The 22,521-nt window shown below is 37.9% G+C and overlaps 1 protein-coding gene across 1 annotated transcript in view; it reads left to right on the top strand.

Moving 5' to 3' along the window:
• Positions 1–22,521, top strand: part of SPTBN5 (spectrin beta, non-erythrocytic 5) — a 138,291-nt gene that overhangs the window by 18,407 nt on the left and 97,363 nt on the right. Inside the window, exons 13-24 of the mRNA XM_070740867.1 lie at positions 46–168; positions 1,253–1,405; positions 2,467–2,597; positions 4,466–4,717; positions 7,773–8,060; positions 8,582–8,825; positions 11,234–11,373; positions 13,792–13,891; positions 16,456–16,626; positions 17,992–18,156; positions 18,480–18,706; positions 20,175–20,361. Coding sequence (XP_070596968.1) covers positions 46–168; positions 1,253–1,405; positions 2,467–2,597; positions 4,466–4,717; positions 7,773–8,060; positions 8,582–8,825; positions 11,234–11,373; positions 13,792–13,891; positions 16,456–16,626; positions 17,992–18,156; positions 18,480–18,706; positions 20,175–20,361 — 2,181 coding nt within the window. The remainder of the gene's footprint in view (positions 1–45; positions 169–1,252; positions 1,406–2,466; positions 2,598–4,465; positions 4,718–7,772; positions 8,061–8,581; positions 8,826–11,233; positions 11,374–13,791; positions 13,892–16,455; positions 16,627–17,991; positions 18,157–18,479; positions 18,707–20,174; positions 20,362–22,521) is intronic.

Below are 22,521 nucleotides of genomic sequence, written 5' to 3'. Positions count from 1 at the left end.
TTAGAGAGTTGTTGAAGCCACTTGGAGGTTTATTTATGTTTTCAGGGTCACCAGAATAGTGCAAATGGGTGTGGCGCTTTCTTAGAATTGCTGAAAGCACAATTGAAAACACAGATAAACCTTCAAGTGGCTTCAATGATTCCCTACAAAATGACTGACAAACTTGTGGTTTGTGGGCTGATTGCGTCATGAGCTGGCCACGCCCATGCCTAGTTTAGTGAAGGGGGGAGTCTCAAGACGTCATGTGATGCCTCCATGATGATGCTAATTTGACACCCCTGCTGTAAAATAATGCAAATGGGCAGCTGTCTGCAAGTAGCATCAATCCTTCCATTCACCACCATCCAATCAGAGCTTCTTGGGTGAGATGTAAAATGGCTCCAAAGAAAGAGAAGCAAGTCCAGTTGCCTCTTGAAAAAACACCTTTGGGACAACCATGACCTGGATGAATGAGAATATATCTCCATAGATACATATCAATTAAGCTGGCACTAAGTGTATTTAGCATTTGGGAGTGATAGAACTTGGTATTGAACATAGAATTTTGTGTCTAGTTCTCTGAGCAGATGGGCATCTGTGCCAGCAGCAAATTCAGAAATCAACAACCAGAGAGTAGCTAAAATGCCAACAAATCATTATCTTTCACAGACTCTTGTCAAACCTACATTCACTGGACATCTTGGCTCTGATTCACACTTTATTATGGAAAACATATGGAAAAGGCAGAAGAACATTGTTTTGCTGTATGAAAAACTGCAAATCATGGCTGAGGTATTATTTTTTCATAATAATCATTAGATGGGTGGGTAGAATGAAGGGTGTAGAAATGTGGATTTTTCTTAAATTGATGTTGATATTTCTGATTAATTTTATTGCTTTATCCACAATGCTTTCATGCTTATTCAAGCCAGAGATGGGTTCCTATCAATGCATCCGCATTGCGCCGCTCCAGGAATACAATGATACAATTGTATACAATACCGATATACAATATCGTATACAATACCGATGATACAATTTTGTCGTGATGGCTCCAGTGCTGGTCCATGTGTGCTGCCATCATTTTTTGTAATTTGTTTTGCAATTTTTGGCTCTCTGAGCATGCGCAGAAGTAAAATCATCGCTCTGAGCATGCATGGAAATAAAATCACGCAAGGGGACATTGCAAAATGTAGCAATGCGCTAGGATTGCGGTAGGAGAAGGTTAGAGGAACCCCCACTGATTCAAGCATCTCTAAATTCTTCCAAACAGCATAGGAAAAAAGAGTTACAAGAAAGAATCCAACTCTATCAATATTACAACTCCTGTGAAGAGTTTCAGTCTTGGATAGATGACAAGGAGAAAATTTTCCAGACCATTCAACCCAAAGCCGACAATGTGGAAGCTATGCAGCAAAAATTCCAGGTCTTTATTAACAGTCTGTACTTTGAGTTCCTGATTTGTCTTCATTTACAAAAGATTAACACTGTCATAAAATATTACATTTCAGTAAAACTATGGCAAGATCTTTAGCCAATTATTAGATATCCCATTGCGTCTCATTGGAAGTGTGTGGCATAGAAGTTGAATTAATAAATAAATACCTAGGTTGACTGGTAAATCTCCAAAGAAAACCACTTGTGCTTGTTCAGACTGTACAATATTCATTGTTAGTTTACAGCAGCCAAAAAACAGAGAGTTAACTGAAATTGAAATACCTTTGCAGGCTAATTATTGGACAAGCAGAAGATCTACAAGTTATAGAAAGTAATATTGCAATTTGAAACCCAGTGAAAAGATCAAGCAAAGAGATTATTCAGAAGAACAATTAGTGATAAATTATTTTAGATTTATTTTATTTATTTATTGCATTTATATGCCGCTCACTCCAAAACAGACTCTGAGCGGATAACAACAGTCATAAAAAGTAAAAGAGTAATAAATACATCAATAAAATCTACAGTGCTATAAAAACTACTGTATCATTTTAAAAAATGCATACTTACAGTCAATCCCAATTCCAGGCCTGCCTCTGAGTTTATCCTAAGCATTTTAAATTAGAGAAATTGTGGTTACCCAATTAAAGGAATATTTTTGATGTTGACATTTTCCATTTGTAATTCTCCCATTTTTCTCATCATTTCTTCAGACTTCTGTTTAAGTTTTTCAAAAATTTGTTAAGGTATGACATTGGAATAGCTGCCCATTAGGTTTGTCTGATAGTGCCTGAGACTGCCTCATCTGGAAACATGTCTGATATTCAAAAACATTAATTATAATAAAGAATCTTTTCATAAGACAGAGATTGTAAACAATTGCAAGCAATTAACCACTTTTGCAACTAATTGTGATGATGGCAAAATATTAGCAAGAAAGCATACGTTTGTCATTTTACTTCTCCAAGGCCAGCGAAGATAATTTCCATAAATAACTATGGCAGAGATAAAAGTATATAATATAACTTAGTGTACTCTCTCTTTCCTTAGAATTTTCTAATTGAATTGGCTGCTGGGGAAAAACAGCTGGAAGAGATCAGTTCCTCAGCAGATAAGTATTCTAAGAGGTGTCCCGGAAAACAGAAGGAGATCCAATCTCGTAATCAAGAGATAAACAAGAGGTAAAAAAATATATACAATCGATAGCAAATGAACTCTAGAAAGAGTACAGAGGAGAGCAACAGAAATGATTAGGGGACTGGAGGCTAAAACATATGAAGAATGGTTGCAGGAACTATGTCTAGTTTAATTAAAAGAAAGACCAGAGGAGACATTATAGATTTAAAGATTTAGATTTAATTGGATTTGTATGTCCCCTCTCCGAGGACTTGGGGCGGCTCAAAGCATGTACAGAAAAACAGGAAACAATAATAACAATACAATTAATACATTAAAAAACAATCTTAATATTCTAATTAAAAAAACCCTATCAATATCATTCATTCAACAGTCAAACCAAAGCATTCATTGGTCAGGGGGGAAGATCTAAGGAACCCCAGGCCTGGTGGCAAAGATGAGTTTTTAAACTCTTTCGTAAGACGAGGAGGGTGGGGGCAGTACGAATCTCCGGGGGGAGCCGATTCCAGAGGGCTGGGCCCCCCACAGAGAAGGCTCTTCCCCTAGGTCCCGCCAGCTGACATTGTTTGTTCAACGGGACCCTAAAGAGACCAACTCTGTGGGACCTATTTGACCGCTGGGATTCATGCGGCAGAAGGCGGTCTCAGAAATAGTCTGGTACTATGCCATGTAGGGCTTTATAGGTCATAACCAACACTTTGAATTGTGTCTGAAAACAGATTGGTAGCCATAGCAGGGATTGCCACAAAGAAGAGGGAGTCAAATTATTCTCCAAAGCACCTGAGGGTAGAATAAGAAGCAATGGGTAGAGACTAATCGAGGAGAGAAGCAACTTAGAATTAAGGAAAAAAATTCCTGACAGTTAGAACTATCAATCAGTGGAAACACTGTAAGGGGTTTGTACTAGAAGACCCCCAAGGTTCCTTCCAACTCTGTTGTTATTATTATATTATTATTATAACACATCAGCTTTGATATACAGTAGTCCCTCACCTATCGCTGGTGTTACGTTCCAGACCCGGCCGCGATAGGTGAAATCCGCGATGGGGAATTTATCAACTGATAGTTCTTTAGGGGGGATGCTCCCTGCTCCCTTTCTCCTCCTTCCCACCAGCTCCGGATGCCTGGAGGCGAGCAACGGCCCGCTAACCTTTCCCCCCCACTACTACTTACTCTGCGCCTGAGGAAAAGAAGGGGAGGGGGGCAAAAGAATCGCCGCCCCCGAGCATTCCCGACCCACTGCTATTCTTTGCAGCAGTTCGGCCAAACGTTGTCTTTTTTGCCTTGCCCTGGCTGGAAAGTCCCTGGTGAGCTGCCCCGGCTGGTTCTTCTCTCTCTCTCTCTCTCTCTCTCTCTCTCTCTCTCTCTCTTTCTTTTCTTTTTTTTCCCCTCCACCCGCCCAGCACTTCCTCTCCCACCCTCGAGCCCAGTCTGGAAATCCCCGCCACGTCGCGTTCCTTTCTTTGCTCGCACTCGCTCGTTTGCGCGCTTTCTTTGCTCGCGAGGGACTACTGTATGGTCCTTTAAACCTTTGGGTGCAGTGACAATGGCAAATTACTTCTAAAACACTTTCCCAAGGAAACTGCAAGGACTTGTCTAATCAGCTGCCAAGAGCTTAAATTCTTTAGACGCTGAGGTGTGTATTTGTTTTCCAATGTACTTGTCACTACATAAAGAATAGACTATTACTATAGCCGCCCCAAGTCTCTGGAGAGGGGCCGCATACAAATCTAATAAATTGTTATTGTTATTGTTATCCTTATCCTTATCATTATCATTATCATTATTGCTATTCTCTGCTCTTTATATTTAAACTATTCTTAAAACTTAAATTCAAAATCTCTCTATATACATACATGTTCCTGACTAACCACAATGACTCTGCTTTATTATTGTGTGTGTGTGTTTTTAGGTGGGAATGTCTGGAAGCATTAAAAGAAGAAAAAGGCTCAGAACTGGTTGGGGTTACTGATGTGAAGACATTCCTTCAGGATTGCCGTGACACTAAAGAACTATTACAAGACAAGATGACCAGCCTTGAGGATTTGGGGCAAGGGAGCAAGCCTGCTCTCTTGGAAGTCCAGGCACACAAGCTTTCAGCCTGTGAAAGAGACATCTTAGTCCTGGAGAGAAAAATTGAATACCAAAAGAGGATAGCCAGTTTGTAAGAAATCAATTCTTTACTATGTTATAGTTGTTACACTTATAATCTGGAACCAGTTTAAGCAAAGAGTTGCTTCGTAGTAATAACAAGGAGATGCATTTTTCTTTTTCGAAAGGTTGTTGGCCTCATTGAATGGATCAGAGTTTGGAATAATTTTGAACAGAGAGAAATAAATTGATTGATTGATTGATTGATTGGTTGATTGATGGGTAGATGGATGGTTTATATGCTATCAAGTTGGTATCATCTCATAGCAACCACATACCGTGTTTCCCCGAAAGTAAGACAGTGTCTTACTTTCTTTTTATCCCCAAAAGCCCCACTATGTCTTACTTTCGGGGTATGTCTTATATTGGAAAAAAAATGGTCAAATTTTTTGTTTTAACCATAAAACAACCTGAACAGTATTGTATTCACCACAAAACAGCAGATGATACCCCAGTATGCCAGTGTGTATGTTTTACTGATGTATGATTAATACTGTGTGCATTACCGTATTTTAAGCAGGAGGCGGCAGTGACAAGTGCAGGGGACGGCGCGGTGACGTATGGAGAGGGGGACGGTGCGGACGTGGGCAGGAGGCGGCGCTCATTAAGATCAGAGGGAGGTGGCAGACGCGGCGACGTATGGAGAGGGGGACGGTGCGGACGTGGGCAGGAGGCGGCGCGCAGCTAGATGAGAGGGAGGCGGCAATACCCCCGTGTTTCCCCGAAAGTAAGACATATGTATTACTTTCGGGGTACGGCTTATATTAGCCGCCCCCCCTGAAACCCCCGATACGTCTTACAATCTGGGGTGTCTTACTATCGGGGAAACAGGGTAGATAGAGTTTCTCCATGGATAGAAAGAAGTGGTATAACCAGGGGTGGGCTACAGCCCGGATGAGGGGGAACGCTGTGGGGTAGTGAAAATGGACCTCCATCCCAGATTACCCAATTTGCAATGAAAGATGTTGAAAGAAAATACAGGGCATCCTGAATAAGCCACACCCATAATGACCCATAATGCCTGCTTGTATTGACAAAATCTAGAGCAAGGGTCTCCAACCTTGGCAACTTTAAGACTTCTGGACTTCAACTCCCAGAATTCCTCAGCCAGCAAAGATGGCTGGGAATTCTGGGAGTTGAAGTCCACACATTTTAAAGTTGCCAAGGTTGGAGACCCCCTGATCTAGAGTACATCAATGTAAATGGCAGATCCTTGATTAAGATACTTCCTCAAATGAAAGCAGGCATACAATACCAACTGCTCTTTCTTCCCTCCATGCCCATTTTGGCATATAAGAATTGGCATATAAGAATTGGCATTTTGGCATATAAGAATATAAGAATGATGGTTTTGTGCTACACTATCCACCCAAAGACAGAGAATAATTAGGACTATCATGTTTATGTTCCAAAACTCATGATGGTCACAAGATTGGCAGCAGACAGACATTTTCTGTACCACATTGATGGCTTCTTAGAGCTGTCTCAATAGCATCATAAATATTATCAATATTATTTGTTGTGGTGGTTCGGTCACCAAGTCCTGTCTGACCCTTCATGACCCCATGGACTATGACATGACAGCCCCCCGCATAATCCACTGTTCTCACAGAGTTTGCCCAAATTCATGTTCATTGCATCAATGATATTGTATCTAACCATCTCAGGAATTTGCCCAGGTTTGCCTGGTGCACCAGTTGCGGCCCCATTTGGATAGGGTGTCCTTGCTCATGGTCACTCATGCTCTTATCACCTCGAGGTTCGACTACTACAATGCTCTCTACATGGGACTACCTTTGAAGAGTGTTCAGAAACTTCAAATCGTGCAGAATGCAGCCGCACAAACGGTCATGGGTTTCCCCAGATATGCCCATGTCTCTCCAACACTCCACAGACTGCACTGGATTCTGGACACAATTCAAAGTGTTGGTGATGACCTACAAAGCCCTACATGGCATCGGACCAGATTACTTACGAGACTGCCTTCTGCTGCATAAATCCCTGCGGCCAGTTAGGTCCCACAGAGTTGGCCTTCTCCAGGTCCCGTCAACCAGACAATGTCGTTTGGCGGGGCCTAGGGAAAAAGCCTTCTCTGTGGGGTGCTGACCCTCTGGAATCAGCTCCCCCAGAGATTCGTACTGCCCACGAAGGGTCGGCCTTCCGCAAGAGCCTCAAGACTCACCTATATCACCAGGCTTGGGGCAATTAGACCTTGCCCCTCTGACCAATAAATGTGATGCATGGTGTGATTGGATTGTATGATTGTGTATTACATAGGGTTTTTAGTTGTACTTTTTAATATATTATATTTGTGCTATATACTTGTTTTGTATCTATTCTGTGAGCTGCCCCGAGACTTCGGAGAAGGGCGGCATACAAATCTAATTAATAAAAATAACAATAACAATAACAACAACAATAACAATAACAATAACAATAATAATAATATTTTTTATTAGACTTGTATGCCGCCCCTCTCCAAAGACTCGGAGCGGCTCACAACAACAACAACAACAACAACAACAACAATAATAATAATCTTGTCCTCCATTATCGCTTTCTCCTTTTGCATTTTGCTCTTTAACCACTGCACAAACCTTTGTCTGAATTGACTACTCTATTACTATTGAATTGAATTGTCTACTCTCCTAATATTCATGGTCATATCATTTCCCTAAATACAGAAGATATTCACAATATTTTCAATTTATAAAGTGATCTAAGAAGGCAGACCTACATTCAGCAAGATCATGAGTTCATAACTAGAATTAACTTTTGTCTAGTATCTCTTAGGTCAACGTTGTATGCATTTTTATTCTATTTTCTCTACACATGCTAACATAGATTCTAATTAATTTTCTGGAAATATATTTACACAAATTTCCAAATCATGGGAATTTATTTTATCTTATTGTATTCATCATATAATAATATTTAGATGTGGAACAAAATCAATGAATCAACAGTATTCAGTATATCAGGCATAACTTTTTTCAGGGAAATTCAACTTCAGTTAATAATTGGAATGAATTCTAACTCAATAACGTGTCTCTGGCTTCATTGCACAGAATCCAAGATTCTAATCCCGCAGAGAGTCATGCCATAAAAGAACATGGAGAACACATGAAGAATCTATTAGTAATGTTAAAGTTAAAAGCGGAGGAGAAGAATGCGGTTTTGCAGACAGCGAGGGATCAACAAGCTTTTCGGCAAGAAAGTCAGAGACTTATCTTATGGATTGATGGTGTGAAGGAGAAACTGACAACTGAAGAGAAGTGTATAGATGTGATCTCTGCAGAACAGCTCTTGAAAGAACACCAGGACTTGCTGAAAGAGATACATAGCCAGAATCACAGGTACTTGTAAGACCATGTAGTAAAAATAAGAATTGCTGAGATAGTAATCATGGTACAATCTGCAATACCTACTTGGACAGTTTTAAACCATAATTACTATGATAAATAAAGAACTATTAATTACTATAATTAAAAAGGACTATCAGAGGGGGTTACTCATTCTAATCATATATTAAAAGCAGAGGTAGGGTTTACAAACTGTGCTAAATCATAGTTATTGGCTATCATTGTTGACTTTATGCATGTAAAGATTTAGTAAGTCAAATACAATGGTTACAATCTATAATAGATTAACTGAACACTCTAAACCAAAATAACAATATTTTAATGCAATGTAAGAACCAGGACACTACTGTATATTCCACAATAACAATTGAATACTATCATCCTTGTCCATCTTAGAATAGAATAATGAATATTTAATCAATTATAAGGAAGCTCTGAAAACCTTAAAACGTGAATATCTGTAGATAAAGAAGAAAAAGATGTGATGTGTGCAATTGTTTTGGAATCCTTGACAGATTTAAACAGTTGCGAGAATTAAGTGAGAAAATTGCAGACAGTTCATCCAATCTTGGCGCTCTGGATGTTGGTGAATATATAGACAGAATTGCTCAAGGAAGAAATGAGCTGGATGAGTTATGGACCGAGCGACAGAAGAAGCTGCAAGAAAATATAGCATTGCAAAAATTCATCAAAGAAGCTGATTCAATTCTTGCTGCAATCTCCAGCCATGAGGCCTTTTTTCAGACTGATAATCTTGGGGTAAACACTAATGATTTTATTTCAAATGTAGACTGGAATTTATTGATAGGTAGTCCTGGACTGAAGACCACAATTGACCCCAAAATTTCTGTTGCTATGTGAAACATCTGTTAAATCAATTTTGCCCCATTTTACAACCTTTCTTGCCATAGGTGTTGTGTATCACTGCAGTGCTTAAGTTAGTAATGGTGCCCCGAGTCCTCAGAGAAGGGCGGCATACAAGTCTAATTAAATAATAATAATAATAATAATAATAACAACAACAACAACAACAACACACAGTAGTTGTTAAGGTTATAAGTGTGAAAAGCGGTCATAAGTCACTTTTTTCCACTTATGTTCTAACTTTGAACAATCACTAAATGAACTGTCGTAAGTCAAGCACTACCTGTATTTACAAAGTTTATATACCTCACACATTGCTTATAATAACGAGATTAAAAATGCAGAACTAACCACTTCAAACCAACACTCAAGTAAATATAAATAATAACAAGTATCCCATTCATTTTAAGTTATCAAAAAAAAGCATACAATGAGCCACAAAATGCACGGTTTTATAAAATACATTCTTGCTTTACAAAATATCCTCAGGGGGATAGAAAGGTGGAGGCAGAAGTGATTTCAGACTGATATTCCCTGTTTTGACAGGTCATGAACCTGAACTTTTCCCCCCATGGAAGGGCAAATTCTACTTAGGTGGTCTCGGAACTTCATAATGCAGAATGCAGCTGCGAGAGCAATCATGGGCTTTCCCAAATATGCCCATGTTACACCAACACTCCGCAGTCTGCATTGGTTGCCGATCAGTTTCCGGTCACAATTCAAAGTGTTGGTTATGACCTATAAAGCCCTCCATGGCACCGGACCAGATTATCTCCGGGACCGCTTTCTGCGGCACGAATCCCAGCGGCCAGTTAGGTCCCATAGAGTGGGTCTTCTCCAGGTCCTGTCAACTAAACAATGCCGCTTGGTGGGACCCAGGGGAAGAGCCTTCTCTGTGGCGGCCCCGGCCCTCTGGAACCAACTCCCCCCAGAGATTAGAATTGCCCCCACCCTCCTTGCCTTTCGTAAGCTACTTAAAACCCACCTCTGTCGCCAGGCATGGGGGAATTAAGATTCCTTTTCCCCCTAGGCCTTTACAATTGTATGCATGGTATGTTTGTATGTATGTTTGCGAGTTTTTTTGTTTTTGTTTTTGTTTTTTTATATTAAGGGGTTTTAATTCCCTTTTAGTATTGGATTATTATTGTACACTGTTTATGATTACTGTTAGCCACCCTGAGTTTTCGGAGAGAGGTGGCATATAAATCCAATAAATAAATAAATAAATAAATAACCAATTAAGCGAATGGAGAATAGTAGCAGCTCACACCATCCAGCATCATCATTAAGAATTCTAAGTAAATTAATTAAAATCAGAGGTGGAATGAACACTCTTAAATTATTGTTACATTACCCTCACCCAGCTAGCTCAGGTTTCAGAGCATTCACATGTTCTGGAGATAAGCATGAAATAATATTATGGGGCTCTCATTATTCTTGCGTAGGAGTGAAATTCAAAATCTTTCCCTACCAGTTCTGTGAGCATGGCATGGTGCATGCGGCAGAGAAAGGATACTGCAAAATCTCCATTCCCACCCTACTTCAAGGAAAGAATTTATTTTATTTTATTTTATTTATTTATTTTGTCCAATACACAATGAGGGTTTTAGTGGGTGTATATATATATACACACACACACACACATAGTAAAATACATGATGAAGGTTACAGAGGAGATACTCATAGTAAAATATATCTAAGAAATAATAGAAGAGAAGATATAGTAATAGAACATATCAATGAAAGAATAGAAGAAGAGATATAGGAATAGAAGAAAGGTATAGGAGATATAGGAGAGCAATAGGACAGGGGACGGAAGGCACTCTAGTGCACTTGTACTCACCCCTTACTGACCTCTTAGGAATCTGGATAGGTCAACCGTAGATAATCTAAGGGTAAAGTGTTGGGGGTTTGGGGATGACACAATGGAGTCCGGTAATGAGTTCCACGCTTCGACAACTCGGTTACTGAAGTTGTATTTTTTACAGTCAAGTTTGGAGCGGTTAATATTAAGTTTAAATCTGTTGTGTGCTCTTGTGTTGTTGTGGTTGAAGCTGAAGTAGTCACCGACAGGCAGGACATTGCAGCATATTATCTTGTGGGCAATACTTAGATCTTGTTTAAGCGTCTTAGTTCTAGACTTTCTAGAATACTGCAAAAATCTTTATTCCCGCCCAGCTCTGGGGCCAGCCAGAGGTGGTATTTGCCTATTCTCCGAACTAGTCAAAATTTCCACTACCGGTTCTCCAGAACCTGTCAGAACCTGCTGGATTTCACCCCTGCTCTTATGGTCTTTCCTTCAGGACCACATGGATTCAACTCAGAGTCTCCTGAAGCAACATGAGGATTTTGAACAAGTGCTGTATGTATTGAAACGTCGAACAAATGCAGCCAATGGCCAAGGAGAGCAGCTGATAGAAAGCGGTCATTTTGCTTGTGACAGGTATGTCATCTGAGAACTACAAAAGAGGAGAGACCTATTATCAAGAAGCTCATAAATTTCTCCCCTTGAGTTGGATTTGTGTTTGTGTTCCCACTGTAAATAAGGGAATAACCCAGGAAAACAAACATTTACCTTTCTGAAGCTGGTTTAGTATTAATGTTGACAAAATTATTTATATTTTTGCAAGCTATTTCATTGCAATTTAAATACACTTTAAAAACTTAATACCAAAGGTAATTGCTTTGTTTCTTTCTAGAATAAAGTAATTTCTGCATTTTACTCACTCTTCTGCTGAATGAAATGGACCACCAATATTCTCTTAAGCTTTCAAGATGGCTTTACAGTACATTGAGAGAATTAGTCTGGATAGCTCTTGTATGAAGATGACCATTTATCTCATTATATAACTAAAACCTACCAAATTATCAATGCTTGGGAAGTTGAAAAATCAGGGGAGTTCTCAAAAATAGTTTGTCGGGGTTTGTTTGTTTTTGTTTCTTTGTTTCTCAGTTGGAAGATCACAGGAGAAAAGGTTAGGATTACTCTTGTGCTTATTATGCCCTGCCCTTTTTCTCATTTTCTTTCAATTTGATGATGTGCGCTGAAATTTTATGAAAAAGTTCACACAAGACGTTTGGACAAAGAGAACAGAAATGTTTATTCTCTCTGGGTATACCAAAAACGATTTGCAAAGCGGGTACTCTTCATAAGGGAAGAGACACTTGTACAGAAGCTAAAGAGCAGGTTATATAGGTTTTACAAATCACAAAGGTACATAGAATTCCTCAACTTATCATAGGGGTACACAGAATTCCTTGCCTAAATATGGTCTACATCCTGTTTCTTTCTCCTGGAGATGAATAGTACCTTATATGGTTTATTGGGTAAACAGCAAACATTTATCTTGTTAAACAGCAAACATTTATCTTGTTAAACAGCAAACATTTATCTTGTTAAACACAGATCCCAAAATGACAGTCACAAGATAAGGAAAAACAGGAAATCCTTATCTTGTTAAAGACAGAAACTACAGACAGCAAATACTGATATTCTTAAAATAAAACTTAAATTATTTTATACACAATGGATTTTTCCTTCAATGAGGAAAAAAATCACTCTTGGAGAAATTAAAGAGGAGTGTCATTCTTTTTGGAGATTTTTAGGCTTTTTAAATTTTTCTTACTTATCAAATCAGCAAGGATATGCCTCAGAATGTGCATTCATTCATTTAGTAGTGTGTTCCCCCCCCATGTTGTAATTAAATTCTGAAGAAAGACTCCCCAGAGAAAGTCATCCTATGGGGCTTTTTCAAATAAGGAAATATGATGAGTCATTGGAGAGCCTAAAAAATGAGACTATGGTACCTGTTAGTACTATGTACAAAATATTTGGGTTTGCAATATATAAATAAGCTAACAATGGATGTTTGTATGTATTGAAGTACTATAGCTTTAAGAGGTAGTGTTGCAAATTGCCATAAGAGGGAGCCAGAAAGCATGATTCTCTCTCTCTGCTCTCTGTTTTTCCTGCTGATTCACTGTGACTGATCTAGTAAGCTCTGCGTATTCAATAATAGTTTGATGGATTTGTAAGCTGTAATGTGTGTCTGATATGTAAGACAAAGACAGACTTGTAATATTATCACTGATATTGACTGATCTGAAGGTGTATGACTGGACTGTTTAACTTGACTGTGCTATTTCTAAAGTAAACACTTTTTTATACACTTTAATGTATCTGTCTTGTATGACTGAATAATTATTCACATCTGGATATCTGCTGGAATCCCACGTTTTCCTCTGTGTATATCCTTGATAACTCAAGAGTCATTCTGCCCATTCCTTAATAGTACCAAAAAAATATTGGCTGCCACCAACAAATTCAGCTCAAATACAACACATTAAGAACTTCTAAGCAGCCTAAGCATAAAGAAGAAAACCAGAAGCTTTTACAGTAAGGGGGAAAAAATAGCTTACCGGAACACACATTTTGGCATTGTGTACATTTTAATAGTGCAAACTGTGGAGAGACCTGTTGCCTAAAATGAGCCCACTGAACAACTTAAAACACACCATTTAGATTTACTGTGCCTTAGTTTCCCTTAGTCACACAAATAAAACCTTGCATCTTTGCATGTTTAATAAGTTTATAAAAGGAATTTGTATAACAATAACTTATTTCTTCTAACCAGAAAAATCAAATGTATTTGCTGTATTAAATGTAAAATTAATGGAAGATTGAACTGTAATAATGTACATGGCTCACCAAAATTACAGGAGTTGAGATTTTATGTATTTAGCCTCAACACCTATAGCTATTTTCCTATTTCTCTTTCTGTTCCCGCCAACTCCTCCAGAATTTTTTGTTTGTTTGTTTGTTTGTTTTGAGAAACTGAAGTGTCTGTTACTTCTTCTGCAGGATTAAGAAGACAATGGTTACCTTATGCGAAAGATGGAAATTGCTCATAAATAAATATGAACAGAGAAAAAGGAGGCTATTAGATTCTCTTCTATTACAGGTTGGAATGTTGATCTGTTGCAAACTATTTGTAGAAGGCTTGAACCTACCACTCTGAACCATAGTTCCCTCTAAGCTGAGCAGTGAGCAATCGCTCACTTAAAAATCGTCATCAACTCAGAGTTTTCCAAACCTGCCCAGAAGCCGAGAGGGAAAGAGTGAGAGGGAAGGAGAGAAAGAGGAAGAGAGGAAGAGAGAGAAACAGATAGAAAAAAGAGAGGAAGGAAAAGAGAAAGAAAAAGAATGGGAGTAAGGAAGAGAGAAAGAAAATCAAAATCTAGTTTGAAACTAGCTCAACTATTTAAGTGGCATTTTGATATTGATAGAGTTGCCCTATTATGAGCTCACTGTTATAGACACACAGTACAGTATTTTATTTTGAAATTCTCTGAGGCAAAACAGGGTGGTTTTTTTATTTGTTTGTTTGTTTGTTTGTTTGTTTGTTTGTTATTTCTGTGCCGCCCACTCCTGAAGGGACTACCGCTCAAACACTATATTTTTCCGCCCCCCCAAAAAAAAATTAGAGGGAACACTGCTCTGAACTATGCTTTTTCCCACTCAACATAATTTATCTGACTGTTCTGTTACATGTGATATGTTGCATTAAATCAGAAGCGTATAACCAGTGACCCGAGAACCATACGTTTCCTCCAAGTTCTGAAATATGTTAGTAAAATACAAAATATATGCATGCAATACCCTTGGCAGAATGGAAAATGATTACCAGTAAATACAAGAACTATATTTAATTTAAAGGAAATGTAGAAGTAGTTTTGTCTCTTTCATACCCTCTATTTTATGAAAAATGGCTCATATCATGCCACTGAAAAAGTCAAGGGTGACTCTCAGCCCAGAAAAGTTTTATATTTCTGTGAGCTAACTTATATTATGGTTTCTCTGGTCTTGGCTTAGCTTCACATGGGAATAGACAGTTTGCACATATAGACAAAATGCATATGTTACACTTCTTTCACTTAATGTAATTAAATTTTGTCTTATATGTCCCTCTGCCTGCATGTGAGTTTAAGTGCTCACACTTCAAATACAGTAATTGAGTTAAAACATGATATTAAAACTAATAATAATTTATTAAGGGTATATGTCAGAAGACAGAAGCTGCTGCTGAAAAGGTACATTCTCCAGGTCCCAACAGATGACATTAGTTAAATGAAAAAACTCAAATTACTCCAACTTTTCAGGATCGAATTGCCTAAGTAGATACCATGGGAGACAAAACAAAGTGAACATTATCACAATGTTCCACAGACAATGTGTTGATGAAACTAAAATGTTCGTTCCCCAAAGGCACACAAGAAGAAACTAGATCGTAAATGTCTTCTGGAAGCCTACTAGAGTTAAGGCTACTCTGATTTTCAGATATATGCTTGCTCCAGTTGAAAGATCACAGTTCTAAAAAAATTTCCCTCATTTAAAATTATCTTTGTGTAGAGCAGGCTACAACACCATATTTTAACAGCTTTAACATGAGAAAACACCGAGTTTTGTGATCATTCACTGAGATTGTAAAAGGCAGCTTGGACATTCATTTGAAAATGGGCAGTATATTTTTTTAAAGGACAGGTATAAAATCCTTAAGTCTCCTGGGGAAAAGATGTTTTATTTCTGTATTTTGCACTGACATTAAATAAGTGGTGGAAACAATAATAAAAGTATGATCTTCTTTAGTCAAGCTGAATTCCTGGTGATTTAATGACACATACTGTACATCCAATTTTCTTTTTCAATCATATAGAAGTGGTTTGCCACTTATTCCAAAATGTATTTTCTATTTCCTATTCTACCCATGGATTTTCTGGCAATCCCCTATGCAAGTGTAAACCCAATTTTTTAAAAAAAATCAGATCAGCTATTTGCTGCCACCTATTGGAACAGCAATGATAAAAAGCATGAAAAACAGTACAAACAAGAAAAGAAAAAGATAATTAAAGAACTGAGCTCTGATCCTTTTATGGCAGTTACAAGCCAACTTATCGCTTCTATCTCTTTAAGATTACATCACCTAATTCTTCTCTGCCCCTACAAATTCAACCTTTTTAATCAGCAAATATAGAAATCAACATTTCATTTTTTTCAACAAAAGTCCATAAAAGGTTTCCAGTGTTTTATTCATTTATTCATTTGTTTGTTTATTTATTTGTTTGTTTGTTTGTTTGTTTGTTTATTTATTTATTTATTTATTTATTTATTTATTTATTTATTTATTCCAATACACAATGAGGGTTTTAGTGGGTATATATATATATACACACATAGTAAAATACATGATGAAGGTTATAGAGGAGATACTCATAGTAAAATATATCTAAGAAAGAATAGAAAAGAAGATATAGTAATAGAACATATCAATGAAAGAATAGAAGAGATATAGGAATAGAAGAAAGGTATAGGATATATAGGAGAGCAATAGGACAGGGGACGGAAGGCACTCTAGTGCACTTGTATGAAAGTATTTTTGGTCATTGGAGTCTTTAATATGCTACACGTATGACACATTATACTGTACTGTCTACTCAAGTTCTCAAACTCTAATGTATACAATTGTAGGAGTTCATTCGTGACACTGCTGAACTCTTGGTATGGATGGAAGAAAAATACAAGATAGCCTCAGATGAGTCTTATCGTGACCCCACAAATGTCTTACGGAAGCTGAAAAGGCATGAGGCTGCGGAGCAAGAAATGATGGCCAATAAGAAGCATTTTATGGGGGTGATGACGGTAAGGTGGTCTCATGCAAGTAGAAAGATAATTAGTAGAATGGCCAGTAATTTGATCATCTTTGGCTAAGGACAGAATTGCAAAATTACATGCAGATATTCTATGCAAATTGCTATGATACAAGCAATAAGAAAACAAGCTTATGTTCATGTATCCAAAACACAGTGTTGAAATATTGGGAGATTCTACACTAGCTGTGTCTATAATAATGCAACCATCATATGATTGATATAACGTAAGACTATAACACTGACAGGTTGATGCTATAAATCACTAATGATGATTTGTTCTAGAATTCCTACAAAAACTTTTTTTTTTAAAGAAAATTAAAATTAACATATGAGTGTACAACCTGGCAATGCAAGTGAATGAATGATTGCAGAATTTCTCTGCAGCAAAAAAAACCACCCCACAATATTTTAATTGTTCATGTCTAGTTCTTTAATATCACTGAACATACAAGCCATCAACAATCTACAAATTTATACTTTTATAAAAGTATAATTTTTTATACTCAGAACAACCCAGGTTACCCAATTTTATAACTTCTGATATTACATTCACTTTTTCTGCACACATTCATCAAATCTACTTATAGGATAAGATCTCTTTCATTCAAATAAGTCATCAGCAGATTATCCCATAGATAGTTGATTTGTTCTATTCTTCATGCCTTTCACATACAGTAGTTCACTTTAGTAAATTGGAAAATGTATTCACTAGATTACCAAGATTAATCATATCCATGTCAGTATAACAGTTTGTCTTCACTCAAGATGTATAGTTGTAATATTATTGTTATTGATAACTGATGTTCAACAATTGGTATGAGTTATGAAAGTTTATATAATACATTATTATTATTATTATTATTATTATTATTATTATTTATTGGATTTGTAACAACAGTGGTAAAACAACATGAACAATCCAATTAACAAAAACAACTAAAAACCCCTTATTATAAAAAACCAAACATACACACAAACATACCATGCATAACTTGTAATGGCCTAGGGGGAAAGAGTAACTTAACTCCCCCATGTCTGGCGACAAAGGTGGGTCTTAAGTAGTTTGCGAAAGACAAGGAGGGTGGGGGCCGTTCTAATCTCTGGGGGGACTTGGTTCCAGAGGGCCGGGGCCGCCACAGAGAAGGCTCTTCCCCTGGGGCCCGCCAAATGACATTGTTTGGTCGACGGGACCCGGAGAAGGCCAACTCTGTGGGACCTTATCGGCCGTTGGAATTCATGCGGTAGAAGGCGGTACACTTTCTCTGAATACAGATCGGCAGATAGAAACAACCACTATAATTTTTGGGGGTTATCAAGAGAAGTGTTTTTGACTAAATGTATTGCATTTCTCTAGACTGGAAATCAGCTGATACAAAATGACCACTATGCAGCAGATTCCATTCAGGACAAAATGTCAGAAATAAAGAAGAAGTGGGAGAAACTCTACAGCAAGATGATAGAACATGGAGATAAATTGAGGCAAGCTGGCCAACAGGAACAACTGATGGAGCTTCTTGAGGTCAGGAGCAATGCATGAATGAATGATATATTACAGTCAAATTTAAAATATTCTACAAATACTAAAATACCTAAGACATTATATGAAGGCAATAGGAAATTACATGAATTGAAGCACTACTTTTAATTTCCCTTGGGTTCCCTGCAGCCATATTCTGCATGTTGCCCAACAAAATTTAGCAAGAGCAAATATATTGGTGTTCTGTCCAAATGCAAAAAGACAGAAGCATTGAATTGGGAAGACCTGGAAAGTCTTCTGAAATGGGCTTAATGGGCTTGGTCATCATCTGTATTTGTATCTGAATTCTACATTTCCTTCCTTAGGATGCTGACGAGAAGATAGAGAAAATAGAAAGGATGCTTCGAAATGCAGAATTGGGTCATGATTTGCGTTCCAGTCGCAATTTACTCAAGGAACATAGACAGCTAGAAAATGAAATGCAGGGACTGGCTGAAAAAATGAATTCCATTGTGTCTCATGCCAAGAGTGTAGCTACACATCACTTCAATAGAGAGAGGATTCTTGATGAGACCCAGAGTTACCTGCAAAGGTGAGACACTCTTCTTCTAGGGATCCAAAATGTTAGATTGTGCAGGAAATGAAGAAGTGAGATGTAGGAACAGTCCAACACCTTTGATTCAGCTATCGTTAAAGTAAAACAGAATATGAACAGGCTTGTATGTATGAGTGGTTTTTTAAATTGGGGTTTTTTAGATTGTTTTTAATATTAGATTTGTTTACATTGTCTTTTTATATTGTTGTTAGCCGCCCCGAGTCTTCAGAGAGTGGCGGCATACAAATCTAATAAATAATAATAAAATAATAATAATAATAGGGTGCAGGAAAGCCACTTTTAAAGAGTTCTCTGTAGTCAGCCAGCCACTGACAGCCACTTAAATCTCCTGCCGCTATAACAGCCAATCAGTGGTGGGTATGCAAATTATGATCACATATGGCCATACATAACACAAAATCCAAAGGCTACTTCTAAACTAGACCAAAATATTGTACAAGGCAGGGAGTAGAAAAAACTACTAGTATGCTTACAATGACTGGTTGGCTGTCGGAAAAGTCAATGAGACAAGTCATTCTTCCCTTCTTCTATGGAAAAATAACAAGGCATATTTTCACCTTAACTGCCTCACAGGGTTGTGGGGGGAGGGTTGTTAGCAATAAAATATTTTAAATATTGTATATTTAATTAATTAAATGTTAAAGTTAAATACTTGCTAATAGAAAAGGGACAATTGCTGGCCACTGGTCATCAGGCAGTCCCCTCAGAGCCTTTTTTGTGGTAAACATTTATTTATTAAGCAGATTTATATGGCTGTGTACTGTGTACAGCACCCACATACACAGTGGGTAGACTGTGGGTGCTGTACACAGTGACTCTGGGTGCTGTACAATTCTCAGCTTGCCCAGCTGAATTTCAGTAAAAACCTTCAAATTTGACTTGACTCATTTAAAGCAAGAAAAAAGTATGAAATAGATACATCAAGTTAGTTTGGTTTAGCACGCTTGGTGTATACCTTTTTAACTATCTATATACATCCCCCATTGCCTATTACCTATTATCAGGTGACCTGATTGTATGGAATTTTTCTGTTCTTGCAGATCAATAAATAACCAAAAAAATGCTATTTGAAGTCACCTCAAAAGTTTTTTAAAATTTTATTTTATTTTTCTGGAAAGCACTGCATCAGAAAATTGCACAAAAGCAATACACTCAAATTAAAATTGCCACACATTCCATAGACTGGATAATGATAATGTAAATTAGTTGTGGAAAATGTCCCTATTGCTTTTTTCCTCTTTTCTAGCACTATTACTTTACTAATAATATTATTATTATTTATTAGATTTGTATGCCGCCCCTCTCCGTAGACTCGTAATAGTAATAGCATTGGTACTAATAGGGTCAATCAATTAGACATGTTTAGTTAATGAGGAACCCAATGATTCTTTTTAAATATACAAATGTGAACAGCCTTTTTTTTTAAAAAAAAATCTAATTTCAGATTTGATTCCCTCCAAAAACCTCTTGAGGAGAGGAGGCATCTGTTGGAGGCAAATGTGGAACTGTTTCAATTCTACCATTACCATGACATGGAAATGAATTGGATTAGTGAGCGAATGTCCATTGCCAATTCCACGATCCAAGGAAAATCTTTAAATGGGGCTCAAAGCTTGCTACTGAAGCAGAAGGTAACTCTTTGATTAAAATAGTTCTTTTGAAAGTCGAACTATGGACTTTCAAAAACATTTCACTTTTTACATTTGGGTTTGCAGCTCATTCTTCAGTCAGATGGAAAACTTACCAGGAGCAAGGATTCGGCCTATTCAAATATCAGTCCTACATTAGGTACAATTCCAAAAATAAAATGATTTTTCGGAGTATAAGATGCACCTTAGTTTTTGTGGAGGAAAATAGAAGGAAAAAAAATCTGCCTACAAGTTATTCATCGGGCTAGCTTCCTTAGTCTGATCAGCTTTAGCACATTATTTTATTCCCTGGTTAGGGCTTAAAAAAAACCTTATTTGGAGAAAATAACGATGAAATAGCCTGCAAACCGGTAAGAGCTGGAACATCATTAGCATCTTGTTAGGGCTGAGAAGAAACTTTTCAGAGTAAGTAGAGCAATGAAAAAAAGCCTGCAAAGACTTGGTGATGGAAAAACATTCTTCAGAGAGAGTAACAATGAAAGAGCTTGCAAGCCGATACAAGCTAGGAACATCATTAGCACCTCGTTAGGGCTGGAAATAAAGCTTTGAAAATGTTACATTCAGAGTATAAGATGCACCCAAATTTTCAGCCTCTTTAAGGGAGGAAAAAGGTGCATTTTATACTCTAAAAATATGGTATACTCTCTCAAGATGCTTGTAGCTTTGCTTTGTTATTGTTAGTCTTGTCCAACCCATCCAACCCATCATGACCCCTTGGACAACCTTCCTCCAGGTCTTCCTGTCCCATCCCTCACGCCGACTGCTTCAGTGACTCCATCCAGCCACCTCATAATTTTGATTTTAATTGAAATCTGCAAGGTGGTCAAGAAACATAGAGAAGCTTAGTGTAAGTGAGACAAGAGCTTGGCATTTAATTATTGATGAACTTTGTTTGTTTGTTTGATTGATTGATTGGTGTCTTGCCTTTATTGCTCAATAAATAACTCAAAGCAACCTTGAGTTGTTTAATACCTCTTCTTCTTGACACCACAACAACAACCCCTGTGAGGTGAGCTGAACTGACTAGAGAGATAGTGCCTAGTCCAAGATTGCCCAGCTGTCTCTCATGCTTAAGATAGGACTAGAACTCACAGTCCCCTAGTTTGCAGCACCTTAACCAGTGATGGACTCCTACAGGTACGGTCAGGTACACAGTACCGGTAGCAAAATTTTGATTCCCCCCCCCCTTCTGGGCTCTGGGTATGTTTTTCCTATCACAGTAAATGAGGTTGAATGTGTATAATTTTAGAAGAGCTGTTCATGCGTGAATATGTGTACATACACATACAGTTTATATAGTAGATAATGTATATTTGTGTGTGCCTATGCATAATATGTGTTTACACATGTGGCACATATACATAGAATTAAATAGTATATTTTGGATGCTCAGTAATAGTAAATAGAGAGGGAAATTGTATCTCTTTGAGTTGGGGATAGGCCAGGCACCCTAACCCAAACCCTTGACATGAGTGACGGCATGCTGGCCACCTTTAAGCCAGTCACAAGATCTTTAAGCCACCCACAGTCACATGATCATCAAGCCACTCCCACCTGGTCACGTGGTCAGCAAGCCACACCCACACAATAAGCCACGTCCACAGTGTGGTAGTAAAATTTTTGTAGCCCTTCGCTGACTTTAACCAATATAACAAACTGGATTTTTAAAAAATGTTGCTGCTTCAAAATATTATCACTATCATGCATTAAGTTTAAATCATGAAAATTGTATACCTGTAATTAAGAAGGAAGAAATGTTTGGCAGAACAATGACGGCCAGGTAATCAATACAGTTGTTGCTGCAATTGCCATCAAAGAAATGTATTTTTTTTTTTATTTATTGTTAGAGTTGAAAGGGACCATGCAGGTCATCAGGTCCAACCCCCTGCCTGAGCAGGAATCCTAAAGTACCCCAGCCAAATGGCAGTCCAATCTCCTCTTGAAAGTGTCCAGAGTTGGGGAGTTCACAACCTCTGCTGGCATGTTGTTCCACTGGTTGATCGCTCTGACCGTCAGGAAGTTCTTCCTTACTTCTAGGTTGAATCTCTCCTTGGTCAGCTTCCAGCCGTTGTTCCTCGTCCGGCCCTCTGGTGCTCTGGAGAATAGAGTGGCCCCGTCCTCTCTGTGGCAACCCCTCATATA

This window comes from Erythrolamprus reginae, chromosome 1 (assembly GCF_031021105.1).
Source record: "Erythrolamprus reginae isolate rEryReg1 chromosome 1, rEryReg1.hap1, whole genome shotgun sequence".
Taxonomy (NCBI): domain Eukaryota; kingdom Metazoa; phylum Chordata; class Lepidosauria; order Squamata; family Dipsadidae; genus Erythrolamprus; species Erythrolamprus reginae.
The sequence above is the reverse complement of the archived record's forward strand: the minus strand, read 5'-3'. Positions and strand labels throughout refer to the sequence as shown.